This window comes from Podarcis filfolensis (genome assembly GCF_964270895.1).
Source record: "Podarcis filfolensis genome assembly, chromosome: 6".
In the NCBI taxonomy this organism is placed as follows: Eukaryota; Metazoa; Chordata; class Lepidosauria; order Squamata; family Lacertidae; genus Podarcis; species Podarcis filfolensis.
The window spans coordinates 43,988,526-44,015,609 of NC_139609.1; the positions used below are offsets into that span (position 1 = coordinate 43,988,526).

Below are 27,084 nucleotides of genomic sequence, written 5' to 3' on the forward strand. Positions count from 1 at the left end.
TTTCAGCAGGGGGCCGGTCCACTGTCCCTCAGACCTTGTAGGGGAGGCTGGTCTATATTGGGGGGGGGGGGATGAACGAATTCCTATGCTCCACAAATAAACCAGAGCTGCATTTTAAATAAAAGGACACATTCTACTCATGTAAAAACAGCAGGCAGGCCCCACAAATAGCCTAGAGGTGCATTTTTAATAAAAGGACACATTCTACTCATGTAAAAACACGCTGATTCCTGGACCAGCTGCGGGCTGGATTTAGGTGATTGGGCCGCATCCAGCCTCCAGGCCTTAGTTTGCCTACCCATGCACTAGGGGAAGGTCACTTGGGTGCTGCAAATGCAACAGTTTGACTTCACCCCTGGAGACATACTTCACTGTCTCTTGAGACAGAAAGATGCCAACCAACCAACCCCACTACCGCAGAGATCACACACAAGTGCCTTGTGGCTACCAGGACTACCTTTATCTGTGCATCAGCTGCAAGTGCCTTTCTCGCCACTTTTAAGTCTCCTCAAATGCAGAACACATTAACTGAAAGCAAGTGCCAATGCATACGTTAGAATAGCAAGCCTACCGCTTTAATGCAGCTGTTCTCTACAAATGTGCTTGGAAGATCAGTCATCATCTCCTGGGCCACAATTTCAACGGCTCTCGACTCCAACCCATTCTTCCTCACAAACTCTTCACTAGCCAGCACCGCTGCTGCTGCCCCATCAGATGTTGGGCTAAAAGAGATGCAGAGTTTGAGAGTCACTTAATCAATATATACTGAATTTTACATCCAGAAGAGGGGGAAGGGGCAATTATAATTCACAATGCAAAATGAATCACCCGTTAAGAGCAAAATATAAGTCAATTACTGGTCCAAAGGAGATTAACAGCATCACTCTGAAGATCAAGCTGATCATAAAAGCGATCACACTTTAATCCACACAAGACAAAGCAACGGAGTTGTCGACGACCAAATCATACTGCAAGTAGACACACTGAAATCAATACACATAACTAACTTTATTGGTTTCAGTGGGTCTACTGTGAGTAGGCTTAGTTGATACAATCCAATGTATATAGTTACATGTGCTATAAAAGTTATTATTTCAAAAAGCTTCTGGGACAAAGACAATTATGTTATAGCGAGCTTTCCTAAGTCAATGAAAAGTTGAATGACATTCCATAATGTTAGTGAACTGAAATTTAGGCAGGGAGCTCAAGCAGAAGCTCCCTTTTTCATCTCCAGAGAAAGGGCCACTTCATGCGTTGCAGAAATCAGTACTTCTTTGCAGACCAGAAGGGCTCCCTATAATATATGCCTTCTCCCTGCCCCCCTCTTTACTGCACAACTGGATGCCCCCAACATGTGGCACCCCTACTCATGAGCAAGAGCTCGCACATTACGCTTTCTTCTCTACCACAATCGTGCACAATGCACAGGTGTAGGGTGAGGAAGAGAGAGAAATGCCCCATCAGGAGCAGGGCTTGCTGTGTGTCCTGCTCCATTCTCTATACATTTATGCCACACACACAAGCAATGCATGAATAAGGCCCTTAGGGACGGCATGTGGAGATGGGCCATCAATCCCATTTCTTGCGTACAGAATGTCCCAGGTACCATCTCCAGGATTTCCTGTTTAACAGATCATAGGTAGCTCAGAAATATTACTCCTGAGAGCACTGAATCCTTAACAGAAGAAAGAACTGCACAGGGATAGAAGGAATCACATATTTTTCCTTAGGAAGACCTAGCACATTCTTTGATCTATGGCTAGATACAGTGATAAAAAGTATTTTCTAAAAATAAGACTACAAACTAGCAGAGTAAAATTAAGAAGTTGAGAGGGGTGCAACACTATTAACATGCCATTCTTACCAACACTGTAGTATTGTTAAGTAATCAAAAACTTTACGTGACTGCAACACTTCGTCCAAACTGTACTCCTTTTGGAACTGAGAATTCCTAAGGGGAAAATACAAGGGGAAATTCCATCTCAATTAATATAATACTCCTCAATACAGAGAAATTGGCACCTTTTATTTATTTATTTTACAATACAACAGCCCTATGGGAACAGAGTGTGATAACAAAGGAACTACTTTGCACATCAAGCCCAAGTCCACCTCGTCCAACATAACATTATGCATGATGGACAAAGAGTTTTCCTCCCTCTCCCATATACTAGAGTCTATAGGCACACCCAAGCCATGCATGGAGGCTATGGCCCACCTGAGTTAATTGTTCTCTGACTCTTTTGTTTTCTGTGTGCCACTGCTTCTCTGCATCATTTAAGTATTTTTCAGGGAGGAAAAAGGCTCCTGGAACTCATTACAAGATCAGAAATAAGATGGCTCCTACCCTATGGCCTACAATTGAAAGAGATATGATAGGAAAGGGAAAGGGGAAAAAACAAACTTGGAATCTAGACCTTAGTTACACATTCCAGAAGGTCATAGTAATTCAGCAGGTCCAACCTGAATCTCAGCACAAAAGATGAGCCGCTGCTTCCTCTCCCCTCAGTAGCTGGTGAGAGGGCACTCTCAGCTGGAGGTGCATATAGGCATGGTGGAGGGTGCCTGAACCATAGCTGTCAACTTTTCCCTTTTCTTGCGAGGAATCCTATTCGGAATAAGGGAATTTCCCTTAAAAAAAGGGAAATGTTGAAAGCTATGGCCTGAACTGCTGCTGCTGTGAAACTTAGCTATAATGGGATATAGCTAGCCATTTATACATAAAAACTTCCTAAATTTATGCTTTTCAGCGATGAGGAAATAATTGGTCTGTCTATAAAACTGGAATCTTTTGAAGTTTCACGTTTTCCTATCATGCAAAATCTTTTCTTGGTATTGTTACCTAACATTCACGATACTTGGAATAGACTATATGAAATTAATGGACAGGACTAACTTAAGCTCCATTAATTTTAGTGGCTTACTGCAGGTAGAAATGAGTTGGATGGAACCCTAAATCTATCTTTTCCCCAGAATACTGCACAAATAGTGTACTTACGGATTGTTGGTTGAATGTTTATGATTCTTCCATGCAATTTTTGCGAAATGTTCTTGTTTTGATCCTTAATAGAGAGAGAGAGAGACAAACCAGTCAAAAAGCTTGGGGGTGGAACAATATTACTTATATAAATGATAACCCCATACTTCAAAATGTTCATAGACCTAGTATAAAAGCTTCCTATTAAATGCTTATGTCATAAGCGGCTTTTGACTCAATTCCAGCTCACAGGGTGCTTAATTTAGCAGTTACACATTTGCAGGTGCTATATTGTATGAAAAGCAAGTAATAGCCAACAGAACAAAAGCAAAAGATATAGCAGGCAGCAAAGATTGCTGTTGCTACCACTGGAAAAACATTGCAAGAGGGAAGACCATACTGTACATATAAAGCAGTATCATACCACTTTAAACAGCCATGTCTTCTTCCTCCAAAGAATTATGGGAACTGAAGTTTGTTAAAGGGTGCTGAGAGTTGTCGGAAGACCCCTAATTCCCTCAGAGAGCTACAATTCCCAGAGTTCCCTTAGAAGGATTTACTGTTAAAACCACTCTGAAATTGTACCTCTGTGAGGGGGATATGAATCTCCTAACAACTCTCAGCACCTGTCACAAACTACACATCCTAGAATTCTTTGGGAGGAAGTCACGACTGTATAAAGTGGTATGAAACTCCTTAAAATGTATATTGCAGATGGGGGCTAAAGTCTCAAAAACAACCTGTTCTGGGAGTCAATTATTTCTACACACAGGTCTTCAGACAATCATCTAACACATCTTTAATTAAAACAGGAAGGAGGTTATTGAATGTATTTTCTTGCAATGGTAATTTAGTTGACAAACATAAGTAATACCGTATTTCTCCATGTGTTCTTTGCCGGCATTTCCAAAAAGCTGTGGGGCAACTGGTGCTGCTGCGAGATTGTATTTGCTTATCATCACTTCCATATGCTTGTCCATGGGATTCACCCTGTCCATGAACTGAAATCGAAAGAAAAGTTGTACGTTTTTCACACCACAGCACCTGTACATCAAGATCACCCAAGAGAGGAAGAAAATACTGCAAGAACCCCCTAGCATTTTCAATGCATCGTTTTCAAAGCCTTCCTTCTGAACGTACAGAACCAATTTGCTTGAAACACTGGGACCACCCAAGCTTCATGAGACTACAAAACAAACCAAATTTCCCAAGTTTCCTGCAAGTTCAGGGTTTATAGAGTGGCCTCTATTTATAATTTTCACCCTTTAAAAAAAACAAAAAAACCTTACGAACAAAAAATCTGCTTAAAAAATGGCATGGGCCTCAAGAATAGAACACCAGATTTATGAAAGGTTTCACTACACACACATGCAGTGGTACCTCGGGTTACAGACGCTTCAGGTTACAGACGCTTTAGGTTACAGACTCCGCTAACCCAGAAACAGTACCTCGGGTTAAGAATTTTGCTTCAGGATGAGAACAGAAATGGGGCGGCGGCAGCAGGAGGCCCCATTAGCTAAAGTGGTACCTCAGGTTAAGAACAGACCTCCAGAATGAATTAAGTTCTTAACCCGAGGTACCACTGTACAAAACACCCTTCTGGATCAGGTCAAAGGCCCATCTAGTCCAGCATCCTTACAGTGGCTCATCGGAAGTCCACAAGCAGGAGCTGAGTGCGAGATCACTCTCCCCTCCTGTGGTTTCCAGCAACTGGTATTCAGAGGCACACCACATCAAACAGTGGAGGTACAGCATAGACACCATGCCTAGTAGCCATTGATAGTCCTATCCTCCATGAATTCCTCTAAACCTCTCTTAAAGTCATGCAAATTGTTGGTCAGCACTACCTCCTGTGGAGCAAATTCCGTTGTTTAACTATGTGCTTTGTGGAAACAGTAGATATCACACACGTTTGACGGGGGTGGGAAGCTGTGGCTTTGAATATAAGGGTTGTTAGAGAATGAGAAGAAAGCTGAAGGAATTGGTGAGAAGGCTCTGAGATTGGGCAATGCTATAGGAAGGAACATTAGAATAGTAAGAATTACTACACACAAACCCATGTCGCCACATGTTCCATCTTGCCGTTAAGAACCACTGTATGCAATACTTTGTTATGCTCTTTGTAAATGTGTTTCTAAATACAGTGGTATCTCAGGTTAATTCTGGAGGTCCATTCTTAACCTGAAACTGTTCTTAACCTGAAGCACCACTTTAGCTAATCGGGCCTCCCGCTGCCGCCGTGCTGCCGCATGATTTCTGTTCTCATCCTGAAGCAAAGTTCTTAACCCAAGGTACTATTTCTGGGTTAGAGCAGTCTGTAACCTGAAGCCTCTGTAACCAGAGGTACCACTGTAGTAGTTATGACATGACTGTCAAGTTCCTTCATGAAGTATGGCACCTTACAAGTACAAAAAAGCTACTCAGGGGAGCAGCTTACAATATTTACTTATTTTATTTTAAAAATCTATTCTGCCCTTGTGGCACAAAAGCACCACTCAGCAGGGCCTACAGCATTCACAGCTGTAAATGGTGCGGTGAAGGTTACAGTCAGTTTCAAGAGCAGAGAAAATCCTGTATTCCTTCTGCTACAGTGAGTTTGCCCAGTGCCAAAAGGAAATGGATATTGAGAAACCTCTTAATTTCCTAGTAAATGTTTTTTATGTAAATGCCTTGTGTAGATGGTACATCATTACATACACGGCTTTCTTCTTCTTCATTTTGCAAATGATGTATTTGAATAAGGAGAGTTGGAATGATCCTGTCTGTTTCCCAAATATGCCAGGCAAAGTTGACTTTGGTTTCAATGCATTAAAATTGCTTCAATACTTACTTGAGATGAAAGGGACCCTCTTGCCATCTTCTCAAATCCAAGAGCCAGGACACAGTTAGCCATACCTTAAATACAAGTTATTGAATACTTTACACTGTAGATGTTATTTTTTAAAAAAAAAGACAAAAAACAAAACCCATAATTTCATATTATACACTTGAATCCAGGCAGGAGGCCTGGACCTGCAGCCAAGCTTTTCAAACATTTGGCTGAAAATATTCCACAGCATGCTAAAAGCTGGCTTTTAAATTTCCTATAGTAAGTGATGGAACTGGTAACACTAAGCCCATATGCATTTGCAGTAGGAACTAAAACAGAACTCACCTCCCTGGACCAATTGTCTGGCCATGAACAAAGCAGTTGATCCAGTAGAGCAGTTGTTGTTCACATTCATAATAGGAATACCCGTTAGCCCCAAACTATGATAAATGGCTCGCTGACCACAGGTTGAATCACCTTTATAATGAAAAAGAAGATGCAGAATCACACAACTGGCCAGAGGAGTATTGCATTCTCTATCCTCCTTCTGGAGCTGTTAAAGTACTCCAAACTTCTTAGCACTATGACAGGAAAATTCAATCCTAGGTATCTCCAGGTAAGGCTGAGAAGACTCCAGACTAAAACCCTAGAGGGCCACTCATTCTGTTTTTAATATTTAACAATACCATACATCCATTTAGTGTTCAGGAGCACATAAGCAAGTATATTTTCTCAGGCTAGCTTTTCATAATCAGCTGCCTATGCAGTTACAAATCAAAAGGTATAGGGTTAAATTGATTTCCACATATTTTATGCCATTTAAAACTAAAATTCTAGCCTTTGCTATTTTATCACCAGGCACTGAAGTTGAGAAAACTAGAATTTTACCCCTACAACCATACAAGACACAAGACACATAGAAATGCCAATATGGTTATATAAATTTGTCAAATCCTGTCCCCGCCATCCAATCTCAGAGCAGTTTAAATGACACAGCTAGTAGTTAATGCCAGAACAGAAAAACTGCTGCCTCAGTGATGCATTAGGTTAACAAGCAGACATTAAGAGTGGCAGATGGAGCCCAGGAAGCGAAGCGTTGAGGTCTTAACAGCAGCATTACTTACCATAAACATAGCCCACACATGCCTGCTCCACAGAAGAATAAGGGACACCTGCATCAGCAAGAGCCTTCTGACCTGAACATTTGAAAAAAATAGTTACAAAATCTTACCTACGGTAAATCTTTCAGTGGGTATTTAAACAACAAAACAAAACACTGATGGACTCCATTTCGAGAGGTACGTTTAAAAAGCAAATGGATTGCAAGTACACTTCTGTACTCCTAAACAGATTACATTTTACAAGACTTAGGCCAGTTCAGGCAAGATACAGTACCTGTTCTTTGAAATATCCCCAGCTGCCTCAAGGGACACATTCATAGGGTTACCAAGTCACTGGAGCTAGGTGTACATGGATACAGCTCACTTAACACTATAGTAACTGGCAAAGGTTTTGCCAAACTGTCGGAATTACAGAAACCACTGCCAATGATAGGCAGCTGCACCTGTGTAACTTCAGGTCACTTATTATGGTATGCAGGTTCACAGATAGCTGGGATGTGCTTGCAGGGGTTTCCCCACAGAGCAGCAGATTATAATCAGCCCTTGGCCTTTCACACTGCAGTGCTCAAGTCTTGTAGGGTTTCTTTTCTTGAAAGAAATGAATTTATTTCTTAAATTTGAAGTCATAGTCTAATCCAGAGCTTTCCAAACTGTGTCACGGCACGTTAGTGTGTCGGCTGCTGTATGTGGTGTGAACACTCCCTCAGCAACTCCCTGGGCTGGAAAGGGGTTAGTTTAACCTCCGGTTTGCTAGCAAAACTGAACTACTGTGTTGCAACATGACGCATATCTAAAAAGCGTGTCATCAACATGAAAAGTTTGGAAAGCTCTGGTCTAATCATTAGAGCAACAAATAGTGATATGCAAACCCTGATGATCAACTGATTGTTGGGCCTTGCAAAGCACTGCAAACTCTATGCAAGCCACAGCAATCAGCTCTGTCGGCGCTTGCAAAGTGTCATACATAGGGCTTTGCAGGCGCCATTGATCAGCTGACCAGTGGTGCTTGCAAACCCCCTTCTGGCCTAGTCACAGCTTTACTTGCTCTACACCTGATATAAAGTGTAGATTACCTGGGTGTGGTTTGGCCAAAACAGTTTAGCAGACCAAATTTGTATTTTTTAATGTTGCAAACTGTTCTGTGAAGGGCAGTATGTAAATTAACAACAACAGAGGCCTAGCAATCCTAATTAGCTCTAATGGGGCTGGGGGGGGGAGGTTCCCCACCAATACTCTAATGACGGGTTCATCGTTGCAGACACCAGTGCACACTTAAAGTGAGTTTTCAAGAAAGTTAAAAAACAGATTGTTTTACATAAACATTTATCCTACTCTAGCCAGGGCAATCCTCCCCACCTCCTTGATGTTATCCTACGCTGCCAAACCCTGACAACACCCAGACACACCTGGCAAAGTCCTTAACTGGTAGCAACAATTGGCCAAGCAATAGGCCTTTCTAGGCCTATGGCTCCTTGCCAAGGGCTGTTGCAACTGCTCTCACGCAGCAGCATTGCAATACTGTACTGGCACAGCAGCTGAGCCACGCTATCTCCAGACCCCTCAAAGTGCTCAGTTATCTCTAGGGCACTGCCCCCTTCCCCCAGTTGTGAGCCAGACCCCATTATGATGAACCAACCTGCTTCTTTAGCCATGTCGGGGTAATCAAAATTTTCACGAGACCCAGGCTTTTCAAACTGTTAGAAAGAAAAGCATTTTTAAATTAAAAAAGAGCAAGTCTATTTTCTTCACATTCGTACTCATATAACTTCTAATCACACAAATTCTGCAGAGAGTGAAAGGACAAGGAAGTACACACACTACACATGCACATGGTAACTGCCTTTTCAGATCTTATCATATTTTAATATAGCCACTTGCCATTACACAAATTCAGCAATATATAGTGGTGCAAACAAATTATATGTTAAAAATTCCTGAAGTTTTGCTAAAGAAAAAAATCATGTTGCTACAAGGAAGACAGGATCTCTCTGTCAAGCTATAACATTTTTGTTTATCTTTTGATGCACTAGTTAGTAATACCATTAAAATACCTGGCACTTTACAACGTAACAAGAATGCAGGTCCCAAAGGTCCTTGCTCAGCTATTGCATGAGCTATCAACTTATCTTCCAAGAGGTTGTGACATTCCTCTTTTTTACATGCTAACCTGACATATGCCAGACAATAGGTAAGATTTAGAATGAGGAATCATACGAATGCTTAGAGAAAAGGAGAGAGGTCTGGAGCTAAATATTATGCTTGTGAACAGAAACTTCGCCCGTTCATGTGGAAGGGGCCCTTCAGATCCAGTCTCTAGTCCAGGCTTCCTCAACCTTGACCCTCCAGATGTTTTGAGACTACAATTCCCATCATCCCTGACCACTGGTCCTGCTAGCTAGGGATCATGGGAGTTGTAGGCCAAAAACTTCTGGAGGGTCGAGGTTGAGGAAGCCTGCTCTAGTCTCTTCCATATTAATCTTCTAATAAAAACTTTCTGAAGTGGTTTTATTTATGTATGTATTGTTGCAGTTACAGTAATTCTATCACTTTTTTCCACTTTGCATCAAGGCAGCTACAGTAACAAATTCGCACAAATAATATATACCCACCAACCCGCATGCATATACACCTACACCAAACACTCCATGGAAATAGCATTGAAAACAATCAAGTCAGACAATAAAGCAGCAAAATAAAATTATAAGTATCTCAGACTTTATTAAAAGTCAGTGACAAAGAGAGACATAGATGTTTTATGTCTCATTCCAGATATTGGGCAATCCCTAGTTAGCCATATTCAGAGCACACCCACTAAAAAAAACAGAGTCAATTTATTTCTGTGGGTTACAATGGGTATGCTTTAGTATGATTTAGTTGGATATCAGGCACTGTACCTGTGGCAAAAGCCATGTACGAATTTGGTTAATTTAGTACAAGCAACTGTCATATACACATTCCAGTCTTTTGGGGACCCTGACTATTGTTCCCCATAATTTCCCCTTGCCCCCTGTCAACAGAGCCTATACCTATACCCATTCCCTCCAATGAGCCTTTCCTTGCTTAGTTTGTCGGCTTGCATTTATTTCAGTGGATCCCTGCCTTGTCAACTAACATTCACAGCATTCTCTTTCCTCCAGTGAACCTACTGGTTTCATACTGAAAGCAAGAGGGAGACTGTCACTCACACTGTCATAATATTCCTCCCTTTTAATTAGTCTTTCCCAACACAGGGGTGGCAGCGCTGGGAAGACTCTACCTGTTGAATTTATTCCAGCCACACAGCTATCAAAGGGGCTGATGGCTAGTATTGCGGGGGGGGGGGGTCCCGTGCGGGGTCGACCCAACCTACCTTGCAGGGTTATTGCAAGGCTAAAACAGGGGGTTGGAAGCCATGCAGACCACGCGGTTTCTTGGGAGGGATAGAAATGAGGTGCAGCCTGAAAAGGGGAGCAACTCTAAGCGCTCTCACACACACCCCGCACTCCTTTCTCAACAGAGCAACCCATCCATTACCTTAGTCATGCCGACTCCCACCACAAACACCCTCCTTCCTAGCCGGGACGGAGCCATCGCCGTTGCTCAAGATCGCCCTGCGCCCCCAAATGCAAGCCCGACGACCACCAGAAGACGAGCGTGAGTCCTCTTTCTCCTCCCTGGCACTCGCGCACGGGTTGTTGGACTGGAGGGAGGGAGGTTTCAGCCAAAGGTCGACGGCAGGGGCGGGGCCGCCCTGAGATAATCGCTCCGCCCCCGGCGCTCTTAAAGTAACAGTGTCTCTGAATCGGCCAAGCACTGATCGCGCAGGACGGCAGATGAAAATTAGTGGTTGCATATCCACATCAACCATCTTAAAAAGTAGAGACATCACCTTGCCAACAAAGGTCCGTATAGTAAAAGCTATGGTTTTCCCAGTAGTGATGTATGGAAGTGAGAGCTGGACCATAAAGAAGGCTGATCGCCGAAGAATTGGTGCTTCTGAATTATGGTGCTGGAGGAGACTCTTGAGAGTCCCATGGACTGCAAGAAGATCAAACCTATCCATTCTTAAGGAAATCAGCCCTGAGTGCTCACTGGAAGGACAGATTGTGAAGCTGAGGCTCCAGTACTTTGGCCACCTCATGAGAAGAGAAGACTCCCTGGAAAAGACCCTGATGTTGGGAAAGATGGAGGGCACAAGGAGAAGGGGACGACAGAGGATGAGATGGTTGGATAGTGTTCTCGAAGCTACCAATATGAGTCTGACCAAACTGCGGGAGGCAGTGGAAGACAGGAGTGCCTGGCGTGCTCTGGTCCATGGGGTCACGAAGAGTTGGACACGACTAAACAACAACATATACACCTAGAAGAACCAGTGCCGGATTCTACATATAAGCTAAACAAGCTATACCTTAGAGCCCCGCTCTATTGGGGGCCCTCAAAAAATTTAAAAGGGGAAAAACTGGATGTACATTTCCAAAATATAAGATAAAAAATAAAATAAAACCTACATACACTAACAGTGCTTTGTGTTGTGTAGGCTCCTATGATGTAAGTAATGGGCCCCGCCTGCTAGCCTGCCTGCTCCCTAAAATATCACTGGTTTGCTCATTTCTATATATAGGGTGCCTACATTCTGCATGGACTGGTTGCATGGCTTTTGATACCTATTAGGTCCATAAATTACCATATAGCATATAGTAAACAAAAAAAGCAGCGACAATTTGTTGTTGACAGCTAGACATATAAAGGGCCCCATTCTGTAGCTTAGAGCGTCATCAAACTTAATCCGGCCCTGAGAAGAACAATAGACTGTAGAGCTGGAAGGGGCCCAAGGGTCATTTAGTCCAACCCCCTACAAACTCAGGAATCTCCAACCTTCTGGTTAAGCTTCTGTGAAGGTTGTTTTTGCAAAGGTGGTGATTTGAAAACCCTAAGCCAAAAACTTTGGGAAGAAAAGTTGGTTCTTGAAGGTTCAATTCCATAGCTTTCCCCACTTGCCTGGGAGTAAGCCCCACTGAATTCAGTAGGGTTTGCTTCTGAGGAGCCATAGTTAGCATAGCCCTGTAAACTTGCACCCGTTTAAGCCACGACATAGCAGAGAGAGACGTTATTTCCTTGGTTCGACCCCACACTTAATAGTTAGCAGGCAAGGAGGCGGCGCCTTTCCACTCGTCCTCAGCTCCAGCTGCAAGGAAGTGAGCGAGCGCTGCCTGAAATCGATCCGCTGCCGCTGCTCCTTTCAGACTTCCAAGAACGAATAAAAAACATAGAATCGCGATGCTCCGCTTAGGCAGAGCAGCCGCCTTGCTGCGGACGCTTCCCGCCCAGCCCCCGGGGGAAGGGGGCAAGATCCCCAGGAGAGCCGCGTCTGCCGGGAGGAAAAAGGAGATCCTGCTCGAAGTGCACGGAGAGGCTGGCGGCGGTGAGTGGAGCCCAGCAGCCTCCTGAGGGTGTCCGGGCCCAGTTGGGGAGGCCCAGGGCGACTCTGCAATAAACGGGAGCTTCGCAGACGACGTGGCGGGGGGGGGGGTCGTAGCTACTCCTGCAAGTTGTTGCAAGGGATGAGGTAACCTCCCGTCCCGTCCAGCCCTTTGCATGTTTGCTTGTTAACTCGGAAATAAGTCCCGCTGAGTTCCACGGGGCTTATACTCCGAGGTAAGTAGGCACAGGATTGGAGCGAGGCTATGGAAGGTGAATAGATGGATTTCATAATATTTATATGCCGCTTGAACCTCAGAGAGAGTTACCAAAAAAAAATAAAGAAAACCATCACTAAAAAGTTTGCAACTGTAATTATAAAAGACAGAGGTTAAATCCGCAGTAAAATAGGCTAGAACAAATTAAAACTCCTGCGAACATCTCTGAAGAGAGAGCAACTGTAGTCTTCTATCAAAACCTGGGAAGCCCCGTCAATTATGCTGCCGTCCTCCAATCACAAGCGTTGTTCTGGGGAACACCCTCCCAGTAAACAAAGATTAGCCGGGGATGAAAGGCTCCATTGGGCGCGTCGCAGCTTGAAGGATCCGCCTAGCCCATTTCAGGAATAGATGAGAGATCCATTTGGGAAGGCTGCGCCTGTTGATCTCCAGTTGTTTTGGACTACAACTCCCTGGCACCTGGGTGGCAAAAGCTGCACTAAACACAGCAGGGATGGGGAGGGAACCTGAGGCCTTCCGGGTGTAGTTCAGTGGCAGAGCATCTGTCTTGCGTGCAGAAAGGGCTGGGTTCAGTCCCCCTGCATCTCCAGAAAGGGCTGGGAGAGACTCCTGCCTAAAACACTGAGAGCTGCAGGAGGTCAGAGTAGACAGTACTGAGCTAGATAGACCTAATGGTCTATTTTAGCATATGCAGCTTGCTGTTCTCCTATGCTATGCTCTAACTCCCATTAAAGGTAAAGGTAAAGGGACCCCTGACCATTAGGTCCAGTCGTGGCCGACTCTGGGGTTGCGGCACTCATCTCGCTTTACTGGCCGAGGGAGCCGGCGTACAGCTTCCTGGTCATGACTAAGCCGCTTCTGGCGAACCAGAGCAGCGCACGGAAATGCCTTTTACCTTCCTGCTGGAGCTATTTATCTACTTGCACTTCGACGTGATTTCGAACTGCTAGGTTGGCAGGAGCAGGGACCGAGCAATGGGAGCTCACCCCATCACAGGGATTCGAACCGCCGCCCTTCTGATCGGCAAGTCCTAGGCTCTGTGGTTTAACCCACAGCGCCACCCGTGTCCTCAACTCCCATTAGCCCTAGCCATAATGGCCCAAGGTCAAGGATGGTAAAAGTTGTAGCTCCGAGAACATCTGCAAGGCCACTGGGTCTGTCTCTGGGCTAAGCCTAGCCTTGGTCACTGGGTTTGTGTCCCTCTCATTTGCATTCCACACACCCTGGAGTATTGTAAGCTGCCTTGAAAACTCTGGCTGAAAAGTGGCTTAAACGTTTAAAATCAACAATAAGAAATGGAACTACCTCTAAACAATAAATGAAAAAGAGTTCTTTATTTTATTTTGGAGTACAGGTATTGCAGAAATTCTGATGAACAGACCACATGCCAGAAATTCACTGGGGAAAGTGCTCGTGGATGAGGTGAGTGAAGATTGTCTTCCATCGTACAGATATTTGTATTTGTATTGGGGTCCCAGGTAACTTAGTAGCTTCTTAGACCTTAGTAGAACCTAGAGTTTTTGAAGTGGAGACAAACAGCACAGTCCTATACATATCTAATAAGAAGTAAGTCCCATTGAATGAAATAGGGATTACTCCCAGATAGGAGTGAATAACAGCGATAGCATGCACAATAATTGGGTATGGGAGCTGTAGTCCAGTGATCCCTGCAGTGGTGCTAACTTGAATAAAATATTGGGTAAGCTCTGCCCCGCCTAATCACAAGACACAGTGCATGCACACCATTTGAATGGCAATGCCCATCAATCGGGGTGAGGGCAAAGGAACCTTGGCCCCTAGGAGTTGGCTCCTATGCCTGGAGGACCAGCTTTTCCATCCTTGATATAGATAGGTTTGCAACTTGCATCTGCAGGATAGAGCCTAATATTTACATACTTTGCATGGAAATGCTTCTAAGTACAATAGCAAAAAAATGGGTTGTATCCAATGCTAGTCCTACTCAGAAGAGGCACACAGACATGATTGAATATGACTAACTTTGGTTCATTAATGCCAGTGAGTCTCTAGTCTGAGTAAAACCTATTTGGATACAAGCCAATCTGTCAGCATGCTGAATATTTGATCCGCTTAACATGCTTGTGTGTACTTTCAATTTCATTTTTTCAGTTCAGTACTCAGCAATGGTCACATAATAAATCAAATGAACTGGTAGAATTTTCTGTTAATTGAAATCTGATGTTGCACCCACTCTCTCCCGCTCTCCCCCTCAGCTGTTTGAAACCCTTGAAGTTCTCCATTTTGATGAGAGTATTCGCGTGGTGATAATTAAGAGCAAAGTGAAAGGCGTTTTTTGTGCAGGTGGGTAGAGGCATTCTCTGATTTAAGAAAATCAGAGGCAAATATATATATATGAATAAGCACAATAAATAGATTTTAAGCAATTATATACCCCACCAATCATATGTTTTCCCCCACTGGATTTAATATGTTTTTGTTATAATAATAATAATAATAATAATTTATTATTTGTACCCCGCCCATCTGGCTGGGTTTCCCCAGCCACTCTGGGCGGCTTCCATAGAAACCAAAAATACACTAAAATATCACAGATTAAAAACTTCCCTGAACAGGGCTGCCTTAAGATGTCTTCTGAATGTCAGGTAGTTATTTATCGCTTTGACATCTGATGGGAGGGCGTTCCACAGGGCGGGCGCCACTACCGAGAAGGCCCTCTGCCTGGTTCCCTGTAGCTTTGCTTCTCGCAATGAGGGAACCGCCAGAAGGCCCTCGGCGCTGGACCTCAGCATCCGGGCAGAACGATGGGGGTGGAGACGCTCCTTCAGGTATACTGGGCCGAGGCCGTTTATGTGCTGTGTATCCTTGTGATTACAGAAATTGCTGCCTCCAAATCTAAAAGCTGAATTATTCTTACCACTAGGTATAAAGATAGGGTTTTTTGGGGGAGGGGTGTAGTTTTACTGCTTTTCTCATCGTATCTCATCCTCGTTCATATTCCTGGCATTCTATTACCAGCAGCAGTGCAAACTTTAAATCCCAGAACATCTTGATTTCTACACTGTACTGAGATTGTTTGAACCTTGTGAAATATAGGACAAACATGATAGCAATTAATATGTGTAATTGACACTGGGCATTTGAGTTTTCTATTAGGGTGTATCAATTATGTAGGAGGAGAATGGAACATGTATGCATTATTCTGTCAAAATTGATTAATAGGCTTCCTGAAATCAAATTACAAGTTGTCACTATCACAACCTAATCCTACACAGAATTAGGTATGTTTGCCTCTACAAGGGATTGAGCTGTATTGTAGTTTACAGGGCAGTTACTAGTGCATTGAAGCACTGCTGTTGAACCCATTGTGTTTCCTTTCTCTATCTCCCCAACTGCCTTCTGCTGTTGTAAATTCAGGTGCCGACTTAAAAGAGCGTGCTAAGATGAGCAATACAGAAACTGACCATTTTGTTCAGAGGCTCAGAAGCTTAATGAATGGCATTGGTAAGTACCTCACCGTGAACTCCTTTGCATGTGATTGTCTTTTTAACAGGGGTGGGGAACCTTTTTGACTCAGTAGGCCAGATCAAAGGGACATGGGTGGTGCTGTGGTCCACAGAGCCTAGGGCTTGCCGATCAGAGGTTCGAATCCCCACGACAGAGTGAGCTCTCGTTGCTTGGTCCCAGCTCCTGCCCACCTAGCAGTTCAAAAGCATATCAAAGTGCAAGTAGATTAATAGGTACCACTCTGGCGTTGGAAGGTAAACGGCATTTTCGTGCACTAACCTGGTTCGTCAGAAGCAGCTTAGTCATGCTGGCCCCATGACCCGGAAGCTGTACACCGGCTCCCTCGGCCAGTAAAGGGAAATGAGTGCCGCAACCCCAGAGTCAAGCACAATTGGACTTAACGGTCAGGGGTACCTTTACCTTCAGGGCCTGACTTTGACAGGTAGGAGGGACCACTCACTTGTCAGTCATCTGACATCATGTCAGGTGACTGATAGGTAAATGGTCACAGTTTACACATGGGGTTTGCTTATACAACATATCCCCCACAGGAAATATGCTGGTGAAGCAGCACGCTGCAGGACTGAACTCTCTTCAAGCCTAAACACATCTAGAACAATGTTGCATTCATTTAAATGAAGCATTGCTTCCAGGTATTTGAGATCAGGGTGTTAGATTTGAATTCATATGGAGTTACTTCTTTCTTCTGTCTGAAATTCCTAAATGTTGCCTAGAACTGCTTCAAAGACAAACATTTAGTGAAACAATCCTTTGTGTAGGCTAAACTAACTTTTAAAAAAAATAAAGACCTAATTCATATTAAGTCTTCCCATTCATCACTATTCTATCTTGGATGGATTTACCAACTACTGTAAATGGTGCTGCACTGAATGTCTTGCTATTTAATTTTTACAGCTGCTCTGCCAATGCCCACCATTGCTGCCATAGAAGGCCATGCGTTGGGTGGGGGCTTGGAACTGGCACTAGCTTGTGATCTCCGCGTGGCAGGTGAGTCCACCAGCACAACAGGGGTCTTCTACTCTCACTACAGTGACACTTAAAGTTGGCAATTGGAGGTATTCCCTTGTGCTAAAATTCCAAGTGCTAACATTTAGTGCTTTAAAGCACGTTGACACTGTACTATGTGCTAATGTAGCTTCTCCCCTTGTTGTGTTCTTGTTATAAATCAGCATCGTCGGCTAAGATGGGCTTGATTGAAACAACAAGAGGACTCTTTCCTGGTGCAGGTAGTGTACCTTCACCCACTTTTTTTGCTGCGTTTACATTAATGATGTGTCCTATTGTGAGGTAATAATGCTATAATTAAGCTAAGGTCCAGCGCAGAGGGCCTTCTGGCAGTTCCCTCACTGCGAGAAGCCAAGTTACAGGGAACCAGGCAGAGGGCCTTCTCGGTAGTGGCACCCGCCCTGTGGAACGCCCTCCCACCAGATGTCAAAGAGAAGAAAACTACCAGGCTTTTAGAAGACATCTGAAGGCAGCCCTGTTTAGGGAAGCTTTTCATGTTTAACAGACCATTGTATTTTAATACTTTGTTGGAAGCTGTCCAGAGTGGCTGGGGAAACCCAGCCAGATGGGCGGGGTATAAATAAATTAATAATAATAATAATAATAATAATAATAATAATAATAATAATAATATTAAACATCCCAGCAGTCCAAAAACCCCTCCCTAGTTCTGCCAGATATTTAAGCAAGATCTGATCTTTGTTTTTCCTTTTTTTAAAAAAGAAATTGGATATGTGAATACTCCCTTCTCCAGTTTTAAAACAGAAAGACTTCTATACTTACCATTTTGACCTTAGGTGAGAGAGCAATATAATTTTAAAGACTGGCAGCCTGACATCTCAGTCACTTCGCCGGTTAACAGTTCATCCCAGCAAAGGAATGCTGCATCTCCTCCTAGTAATTTTTCATCTGTAGCTACAAATATTTCCTGAAATGTAAACTAAATCCCAGCTATTTTGGAATACTACAACATTTAGACACTATATAGAGAGGAAATTTGAAGATCTTACGATATTACTGTACATTGTGGAAATTCAGTCTCTGAGGCAGAACTTAATAGCTTTTCCACAATCTCATTTTTCACTTCCTTAAAACATACAAACAAACATGCCCTCCAGTTGTGGTTGAATTCCCAACTCCCACCAGTCCCATGACAGGGATAATGGGAGTCCAACCACATCTAGACAGCCGCAGGTTCCCCATCTCTGAACTATAGCAGTGCAGTCATACCTTGGTTCTCGAACAGAATACATTCCAGAAGTCCGTTCGACTTCCAAAAATGTTCGAAAATTGGAACACTGATTTCCAGGTTTGTGGCGTTCGGGAGCCAAAACGTTCGAGAACTAAGCTGTTCAAAAACCAAGGTACGGCTGTATCGTTTAAGCATGGAAACCATAAAGATGTGCATCCTCTTTAAAGTATGTTATGGATTTGGTGTTTTTTCCTGTCTAGGTGGAACCCAGCGCCTACCACGCTGTATTGGACTAAGCCGTGCTAAAGAACTAATTTTTACTGGCAGACAGATTGATGGACAAGAGGCATTCTCAATAGGTTTAGTTAATCATGTAGTGCCACAGAATGAAGAAGGGGATGCAGCTTACCAAAGAGCGCTGGCTTTGGCTGAAGAGATTGTTCCTCGGGTCAGTATATCTTTGCATTTGCCAAGTAATGTCAAGGTTGCTTTATGTAATACATTGAATCTGTTGCGAAGTAAATGAGGTTAGAATTATTTGGTTTCTGCCTTTCTGTAAAATTAAGCTAGTTTGCTCTTCATTTAAAAACTGATACAAATAGATATTTGGAGAACATTGTGCATACTTTCTGTATAGCGATAACTATCCCCATCTTTAATGATACCAAGAGACTCATTGTATGCTTGGCATACTTTGGAGCTCTTGGTCCTCAATAAGGCACTCAGTCAGGAACTAGACTGGGGCGGGGGCCATGACTGTGTGTTTCCAATTACTCACAGAAGTTTGTCTCTGCATTGGAATGTAGGTGAAATGATTTGTTTTTGTTGATCAATTTGAGATGTTTCATCAGAAGCAATTCATAAATGGAAATTATATATATAAATACATATATATATATTCTCTTTAAAGGCTCCCATAGCTGTGAAAATGGGAAAAGTGGCTATAAACAAAGGGAGTGAGGTAAAGTAGGCTTTTTATAACCATCTTTGTTACAGTTCATTATTAAACTAGCAGAACCCCGCCAAAAGTTGCTTCTAGAGTGGCACAACTCATAAGAAGCTGTTTGTCCTTGGCTCCTTCCTTCTCCCTCCTATGCTTTTCCTCAGGCCTGTCATTTCTTCACTTCCACCCAATTAAATATTGCCTGTAAAAACAGGTGGACAGCAATACAAGCAACAGTGAGGCAGATATTTGTTTTGTTTAAGCAAAGACAGGATTATATTGGGCACATATAAAGTAGGGTCCAGAGAGGTAACCTTATTAGTCTGTCTTTTAGTACCTTAAAAACTAAAGGACCTGTTGTGACAGCAGCTTCAACAAATGCTTCTATCTGATGAAGAGGTTCCTAGTCCACAAAAAGCTTTTACTACACGTTAGTCTTTAAGGCCCACAACCCTTGCTGTTTAAAGTGCAGTTACTCATTTTAACATAATGGTGAAGACTGATACCTTTCAGTCACTTCATCAAGTCTGTCATGATAGTGCTCTATTGTTAAACTTGCATCTTGCAAAATTGCTATTATTTTAAGTGCGCACTTTGGCACATGCAATTAAGATTTCTCTTTTCCCAGGTGGATATTGCCTCCGGTATGGCTATTGAAAGAATGTGTTATGCCCAGGTAAGCTAGCCTTTAATTAAACCCTGCTTTCCCCCACTTAAGTGTTCACTTTATGCATATTAAAGTGCTCAGCTGTGAAACACTTCTCATTCTGAAGATCAGTGAGAAGAGTCAAATGCTTCTATGATTTGGCTCCAAAAGGTGCAATTGCACTCAGAAACTTCCTTGGAATGTTTGACTTTCCTCAGTTCTTACCTGAGAGCATTGTTTCTAGCATCCCTCTACAAACAACTGTACACTCAGAGCATCTAATAAGGCTGCTCAGGATTCATCAGTTGAGAGCTGTAATGTGTAATACATGTGCACACCACTATGATATTGATTGGGAAAATAGATGTGATGGGATCAGCAGACTGAGCACTCTACATCTGTTACTTCATAAAGGAAAGAGTGAAGGGATATGTTTGTATACTCCCCACCCCCCCAGGATGGTGGCAATTAGGAAATATAGTATTAGTTGGTGTTTCTGTCTTTTAAATACAGAATATCCCTACGAGAGACCGGGAGGAAGGGATGGCAGCTTTCATAGAGAAACGGCCACCTAAGTTCATTGGGAAGTGACTTTTGTCCAACTTCGTTCAGGTGACTGAAGACAATTGCAAGAAGTTACGAGAAGGCTGTGTCTTATTACAACTTTTTTTCTACATAAATTTTATATTCAAACATACTGTTTCACTTGTTTACTCCTTTTCAGTCAGAAGTGTATGTGTGTAATTAATGCTTGTAGTAGGAATGTAGATACATGCTGGGGATTGAGTATAGTACCAATAGCAGAAAGGCAAAGTCATGCTGATAATTTAAGAGGATGTTAAGAGAAGACCTGTCTTAGGATGTTCATCCTTTATTCATAGCAAGTTGCTCATAATTGGGCTATAAAATCATGACTGCTTACTGATCCACAAGATAAATCTTTGAATAATTGTGATTCATATGAGTGTGGAATATAACTTTGGCCCAGAATGGGCTCCAACAAGAGTTGTGCAATGGGGCCATTAGGGACATCTTTGTCATATACATGAGCATCTGCATCACCAACTACAGCTATTACACATTACGCCAATTGCACAATAAGAAAGATGACTTGTGCTTAATTTATAAGAGGGGAGATGAGCAGAATTATCAAGAGCCTACAGTACATCAATGGGTGAAACACTTGCCTGAGCTAGTTTTCCCTCTTTATCAGTGAGCAAAGGCCAAACTAGATGTTATGGCTGCACAAGGCGGCTGTTCTGTGCAAGCTCTTCTATGAAGTGGAGGGGGCACAATTTAAAAGCACATCGCAGGAATGTGGAGCTCTTTGACTGCCTGCACCAGGCATAGGCAAACTCAGCCCTCCAGATGTGTGGGGACTCCCATCATCCCTAGCTAACAGGACCAGTGGTCAGGGATGATGGGAATTGTAGGGCCGAATTTGGGGATGCCTGCTCAACACAATGGATGAAAATTTTCAGCTAAGCCTGCTCTACTACAAAGTTGCTGCTTTCCATAATAGTATGATAATTCTTGTGAAGCCTCCATTTCACCCTTCATGCCAACCAGTTTGATTAAAGAAAAAACTTGCAGTCACATCTCTGTACCATCATTGGACATGCCTTTTATTTTAAGTATTAAAACCTAGAAAGTATCTTGAAAGATTTCCCCCCTCCAAGTACAAAAATAGTTTGCGTACACTCGTAAACAATGTGGATGCACAACTGACAAAGCGAGAATCTCCCCTGTACAACATGCACATAGAATGTGTGTAAGCCCCTCACGAACGCTTTGGACTGGCTTAACAGCCTGTTGAAGACTAATTCCACATTTTAGTTGAAACAGCCTACCTCTCCCTTGCCCAGGATTTTCAAAACCCCTCTGCCTTCACCGCATGGGATTTTAAAAGTGTTTCTCCAAGGCTAAGCCAATCCTATTTTCTCTCGGCTACCACAAGCAATACAGAGTTTACTGGTGGTAAGGCATGGACAAAAAAATGGAACAGTTCCTGGACTGACAAGAAGAAAGATTACTGGCACGAGAACAAGTAGCTTTTAAAGCCTCCATTTGCAGTGTCCTTGACCACCACCATATGAAATTGGTGGCTTACAAAACCAACAGACTCTTTTCAAGACCTGTACAGTCAGCTACTAAGCAGTTTTCTCTTGGGACGGTGCCCCATTTCCCTTTTCAGAAGGCAAGTTACAAATTAAAGCTACTTGTCGGAGACTTCCAGATGTGCATGCCATACAAGTACCCTCAGATCTTACAAGGAGGACCATCTTGATCCGAAATGCCTGAGAAAGCATTAAGAAATCACCATCGCAGCTTCTGCACATGACAAAATGAAAGAAACAGCAGTGCCCTCGGTTATCCATTTGACTTGGCTTGTATCTCCTTTCGCTGTTTAGGCTTCCCATAATATTTCATGTGAGTGTCCACGTAAGATAGTATCTCATTTGTTAGATACTGGACATCTGGATCGCTCTGGTCATTTTCTTTAATATTATATAAATGCTGTAGCCCATTCTCTTCTATTAACATGGAACAGTACCTGGCAGCTGAAGAGAAACAAAAATCTGTTTATTAGATGATCCAACATGAATGGAACATAACCACTCTAGCTTCACTTCTACACTTCGCTCCTGACTTCGGGACATTGAGATTCCTCATTTAACACAGAAGTTTTAAGCACAGACATAGCAGAGTCATACCTTGGTTTTTGAACAGCTTAGTTCTCAAATGTTTTGGCTCCCGAACGCCACAAACCCAGAAGTGACCGTTCCAGTTTGTGAACTATTTTTGGAAGCCAAATGCCCGAAGGGGCTTCTGCAGCTTCCGGTTGGCTGTAGGACCTTCCTGCAGCCAATCAGAAGTTGTGCTTTGGTTTCCGAACATTTTGGAAGTCGAACGGACTTCCAGAACAGATTCCGTTCAGCTTCCAAGGTACAACTGTACTCAGTTTGTATTTTTGCAGAGAAGTACGGAGTTTAAAAGGTGTCCATTGCTGCAGTTTGTGTGACATAAATGAAGGTAAGAATGCCCCCTGAGGAAATTTTAAAGTTTGTTTCCCTACACCAAGACAGGGTTCTCTAGACACACAACCCTCCTAACAGAATAGCGATTATAGTGTCGCACAAACAGAAGCATGTTGTATGCTGCAATTACCTGGTAAGAGAGAACTAAAGTCCATGTGTGTAAAAAGGCACCGGCAAACCTAGTTACCTGTTCTACATATTTGGGGCCTGGTAGACCTCACATACTTGCCAGGAAAATTCTAAAGATGCATTTGCTGTTAGAGGCAGCAGGGACTTACTCCCACCACAATTCCATAGTATTAATACCTTATTGCAATAATAGGAGGAGGAAGAGAGAGAAGGGGAGCAGCATAAATCACCCTCTGAGCTTAGAACAAATGCAGGGACAGAGCTGATCACCAAAGCATTTGGTCTGAATAGCTACAACATACATTGCATCTTCTACCAAGTTTTTTTGGGGGGTGGGGGGAAGCTACATGGACATTCCCAACAGGCTTTACAGGTTGAACTTGAAAGTCATAGGCTTATTAAAAGAAAACCATCCATACGTACGGGTTTTGCAACAGATGTGCAGAATGGCCCACGCTGCCCAAATCTGCACTCCAGGTAATGCAAAGCAGTCAAGTAATGGGTAGAAAGGCTTGAGGGACCTATGGATTGAAGAAAAGTTACCTAAGAATCATGATTAGCATTAAGGCTGGCAGAGAAAGGTGGGAGGAACTGGTGTTTGAGGCAAGGAAATGAAGATGGATTGCAGAACTACTTATGTACATAACACTGATCTAGTAAAAATAATTACAATTGTCTAATAAATATATTGGGATCTATTTAATAACCTCTAACAAGTCATAAATGTTGGTTTGTTGTTCGCTTGGCAGATACATATTGGCAACAGGGTTCAATGTTGAGCAAGTTATTTAGAACATTTGAGGCTATTCCCTTCTGATATGTTCCAGAGGGTCCCTGCTTGCCAGGTAACCATATACAGTATACAGAATTACTGGCCAAGGCATATTTTGTCTAGAGGTATACCTATAGGCTGGCAGTGCTACCATCTTGCATTCTGGTGTCGGCCACTTCAACAGAGCTGCATGCTGTAACAGAGAGAACCAAGTGTCAACATTTCAATAAACACTGAAAATATTCAAAATAACTATGGAATCAAAGTCACCATACCAGTTTTTCAATGAGGGATCTTCTCAGTGTTTGACTCAATGCCCAGGATTGTTCGCCTCTAGATAGCAAGTTTGAAATAATCCCGGCTGAGAAGTAGTTCACTTCCATTTCGGCGCTGCTTAGCAGATCACTGACACGATCTATGAAGTCCTTCTGCATTAACTTGGACTGCAGCTCTCTCACTTCTGCTACATTGTTCTGATGAAGATAGAAAAAATACAACCGTGAAAATCACGAGCTGGCAAATGCCGTGCTAATTTGTTGTCACTTTATTACTGAAACTGAATAAATTTCCCCTGAAAGGAGGATGGGCCAGCATCTCTTTATATGTTGAGAAGTGTCATGCATCTCAAGTCAATAAAAAAAAAAAAAATCAGAAGTATGTATTTCACTGCTATATCAACGCTCAAGGAAATTTTTCTACTGAAGAAAAATCAACTTCCTTTTCCCACCTTTTCATGAAGGCCAGAAAAGAGAACAGCATGGAGGATTACTCTAATCATAAATGACAGAATTAATACCTTTAAAATGCACACATTAACTTTTAAAACAATTCTAGTACATTGCACTTTATTCTGCTCTTACCAAAAGGCCAAGAACTTTATGCTGTATTGAAGAGTCAGATGAAAAAGTCTGCAAAGAGAAATAGGTTTAATTATTAAGCTTATGTAGCTGGAGGAGACTCTTGAGAGTCCCATGGACTGCAAAAAGATCAAACCTATCCATTCCGAAGGAAATCAACCCTGAGTGCTCACTGGAAGGACAGATTCTGAAGCTGAGGCTCAAATACTTTGGCCACCTCAAGACTCTCTGGAAAAAACTCTGTTGGGTAAGACTGAGGGCACAAGGAGAAGGGGACGACAGAGGACGAGATGGCTGGACAGTGTTATAGAAGCGACCTACATGAATTTGACAAAACTCTGGGAGGCAGTGGAAGACAGGAGTGCCTGGTGTGCTCTGGTCCATGGGGTTACGAAGATCGGACACGACTAATCGACTAAACAACAAAAGCGTTGTATTTGTCAACTGGTTAGAAAGGTAGCTACCACGTTTACCTCTAAAACTCTCATAAAAAGCTCCAACCCTTTGTTATCAATGAAGTGCCCACACGTAGTTGGCGCTTCATCTGTGAGATTCCAAAGTGCGCTCAGTGTAAAATGGAAAGTTGTATCTAATTCATTCTGATTTATTTTCTGTTCAACGATTTCAAGTAGTTTCTGTAAAGGAAGAAAACGACACCATTAACTACATAGAATACATGAAGTGCAAATTTCAACATTGCACTCTCTTCCCCAAACCCTCTTAAAATATTGCTCACTGTTATGGGGAAAGGAGATGCAACAACTCACCCCAACAACAATGTAGAACTCGGCAGCAAGCTGTGCTGCTTGCTCGTCTGAAAGCTAAAAAACAAACCACATATTTGAAATCCGTATGTGGAAGAGCTTCTGATAATAAAGATGAACTAGATGAAAATGTAAAATCACATACCTTAAGTGCTAGGATAGAGATTATATTAACAGCAATTCTTTGTATATGTTGGTTTTCCTGGTTACAAAGCCACTGGACAACAAATTTCGCAGCTGCAAACCTAAAATTTAAAAGCATTGTCAGAGTATACACTTTGCAACTCTAAACCAGGTCATAGTGAAAGAACAAGATTAATAAAGCAGTTTCCCCCTTTCACTTTCAGCAGTTTTTAAGCAGATATTAATCCTGTCCTGAGGCAAAGTGCAGATGAGAGAGGCCTGCTTACAGCCCAAACCTAGGCTTCTCGTATGCAGAAATGAAAGGAGAACCAAACTGACCATTCCTAAGAAGTGTTTAACTGATCAAGGCACTGACATCAGAGCTATACACCACTCTTCAATAAGTCATTGCTGTGTATTTGCTGTATAAACATGATAAGTACCTAGGGTTTCTTGACATTCCCCACCCCACCTTATCAGCACAAACAGCATCAGAAGTTTTTGCAGTGGTCTCTCCTTACTAAGCAACTGAGCCATTAAACCCAAGGCATAGGAAAAAGGAACAAGGTGCAGTTCTGTCTACTCAACTCGCAAGAGTACTCCAAGGTCTCAGATTTTCTAGTCCTGCTACATGAGGTGTGCTTAACTAGAGATGCCTGTGACAGAAATTGGTACGTTCTGTATGCAAAAACTTTACCACTAATCTATGGCCTCTTCTCTCTTCCTCCCTCTCTCACACACAGAGAATGAATAGCAACAGAAGTTATGTCAGAGTTATACACCTCGGCCACTTACTCCCATTTGTCTGGGTCCTGGGCTAATGTCCTTCATCCATCATTACTGCATGATCCAGAGAAGCAACCGAGTCACATGGACTGCCATTTGGGTAAGAAACTTTAGTTTATCTGGCATCATATTAGCACTGGCCTTCAAGGCAGCATGAGGGAACACTCTACCAAAGCCTCTGGAACTCCTCCTACTGGGCAGGCAGGGAAATTAAAAAGTTCTTTTTGCCCATGTCTCAAAGTGAATGTGTGTCTTCATCAGAAAGGAGAAACCCTAGAGCAGGGGTCAGCAACCTTTTTCAGCCATGGGCCGGTCCACCGTCCCTCAGACCATGTGGTGGGCTGGACTATATGGGGGTGTGTGTGAATGAATTCCTATGCCCCACAAACAACCCAGAGATGCATTTTAAATAATAGGACACATTCTACTCATGTAAAAACACACTGATTCCCGGACCGTCCACAGGCCGGATTGAGAAGGCGATTGGGCCTTAGGCTGCCTACCCCTGCCCTAGAGACTGAGCGAGGGGGCAGACAGACTATACTGGGAAGAGCTGTCTATCCCTACTGTACAGTAACAGATTGGAGTCACTTGCCTGTTAAATGGAACGTCTTGCAGGATCCTAACACTGGATAGTGAAAGAAGACAGTTCTTCTGGAGCTATATGGAAAGAGAGAATTCAGCACCATAGGGTTCTGTATTTGTTATTCTTATTCAAGTTATATACCACCCTTCGTCAAAGGCAGTTTACAGTATTTGAAGCTAATTATCCATTTTTACAG

The 27,084-nt window shown here is 42.9% G+C and overlaps 3 protein-coding genes and 1 long non-coding RNA gene across 6 annotated transcripts in view; 1 reads left to right on the plus strand and 3 right to left on the minus strand.

Moving 5' to 3' along the window:
* The window catches only part of SCP2 (sterol carrier protein 2), a 28,298-nt gene extending 17,684 nt beyond the window's left edge, over positions 1-10,614 (minus strand). The window contains exons 1-9 of one of the 2 annotated variants that reach the window (XM_083619476.1): positions 10,421-10,614; positions 8,544-8,601; positions 6,911-6,982; positions 6,132-6,263; positions 5,808-5,872; positions 3,852-3,978; positions 2,999-3,062; positions 1,865-1,951; positions 572-722 (exon numbers count right to left, since the gene is read on the minus strand). In XM_083619476.1, the coding sequence (XP_083475602.1) occupies positions 572-722; positions 1,865-1,951; positions 2,999-3,062; positions 3,852-3,978; positions 5,808-5,872; positions 6,132-6,263; positions 6,911-6,982; positions 8,544-8,601; positions 10,421-10,477 (813 nt within the window). In that variant the 5' untranslated portion in view covers positions 10,478-10,614. Of the gene's footprint in view, positions 1-571; positions 1,078-1,165; positions 1,952-2,998; positions 3,063-3,851; positions 3,979-5,807; positions 5,873-6,131; positions 6,264-6,910; positions 6,983-8,543; positions 8,602-10,420 lie in introns of both variants that reach the window. The other variant, XM_083619477.1, reaches the window with a different exon arrangement.
* Positions 4,219-5,795, minus strand: LOC310765047. Its single transcript, XR_014549415.1, has 2 exons — positions 5,325-5,795; positions 4,219-5,111 (listed from the first exon to the last, which is right to left on the minus strand). It is a non-coding gene; the product is annotated as an uncharacterized lncRNA (long non-coding RNA).
* A 1,166-nt stretch (positions 10,615-11,780) lies between the features above and the next one.
* ECHDC2 (enoyl-CoA hydratase domain containing 2) lies at positions 11,781-20,528 on the plus strand. 2 transcript variants are annotated; one of them, XR_014549408.1, is made up of 10 exons: positions 11,781-12,308; positions 13,898-13,965; positions 14,775-14,862; positions 15,937-16,023; positions 16,942-17,034; positions 17,217-17,273; positions 18,505-18,692; positions 19,155-19,205; positions 19,816-19,937; positions 19,970-20,264. XR_014549408.1 is itself a non-coding variant. In XM_083619517.1 (10 exons), exons 1-10 carry the CDS (start codon positions 12,164-12,166, stop codon positions 20,422-20,424), a joined length of 903 nt encoding a protein of 300 aa, XP_083475643.1. In that variant the 5' UTR covers positions 11,786-12,163; the 3' UTR covers positions 20,425-20,528. The 2 variants fall into 2 exon arrangements, 1 of the variants encoding a protein (XP_083475643.1); XM_083619517.1 differs by lacking the exon at positions 19,970-20,264 and adding an exon at positions 20,347-20,528 and having other exon boundaries at positions 11,786-12,308; positions 19,816-19,863.
* Positions 20,529-21,437: 909 nt separating this feature from the next.
* The window catches only part of LOC310765041 (protein zyg-11 homolog B-like), a 15,549-nt gene continuing 9,902 nt past the window's right edge, over positions 21,438-27,084 (minus strand). The window contains exons 6-14 of the mRNA XM_083619529.1: positions 26,898-26,962; positions 25,539-25,638; positions 25,397-25,450; positions 25,103-25,264; positions 24,633-24,680; positions 24,048-24,245; positions 23,904-23,965; positions 23,424-23,521; positions 21,438-22,394 (exon numbers count right to left, since the gene is read on the minus strand). Of these exons, the coding sequence (XP_083475655.1) occupies positions 22,204-22,394; positions 23,424-23,521; positions 23,904-23,965; positions 24,048-24,245; positions 24,633-24,680; positions 25,103-25,264; positions 25,397-25,450; positions 25,539-25,638; positions 26,898-26,962 (978 nt within the window). The 3' untranslated portion in view covers positions 21,438-22,203. The remainder of the gene's footprint in view (positions 22,395-23,423; positions 23,522-23,903; positions 23,966-24,047; positions 24,246-24,632; positions 24,681-25,102; positions 25,265-25,396; positions 25,451-25,538; positions 25,639-26,897; positions 26,963-27,084) is intronic.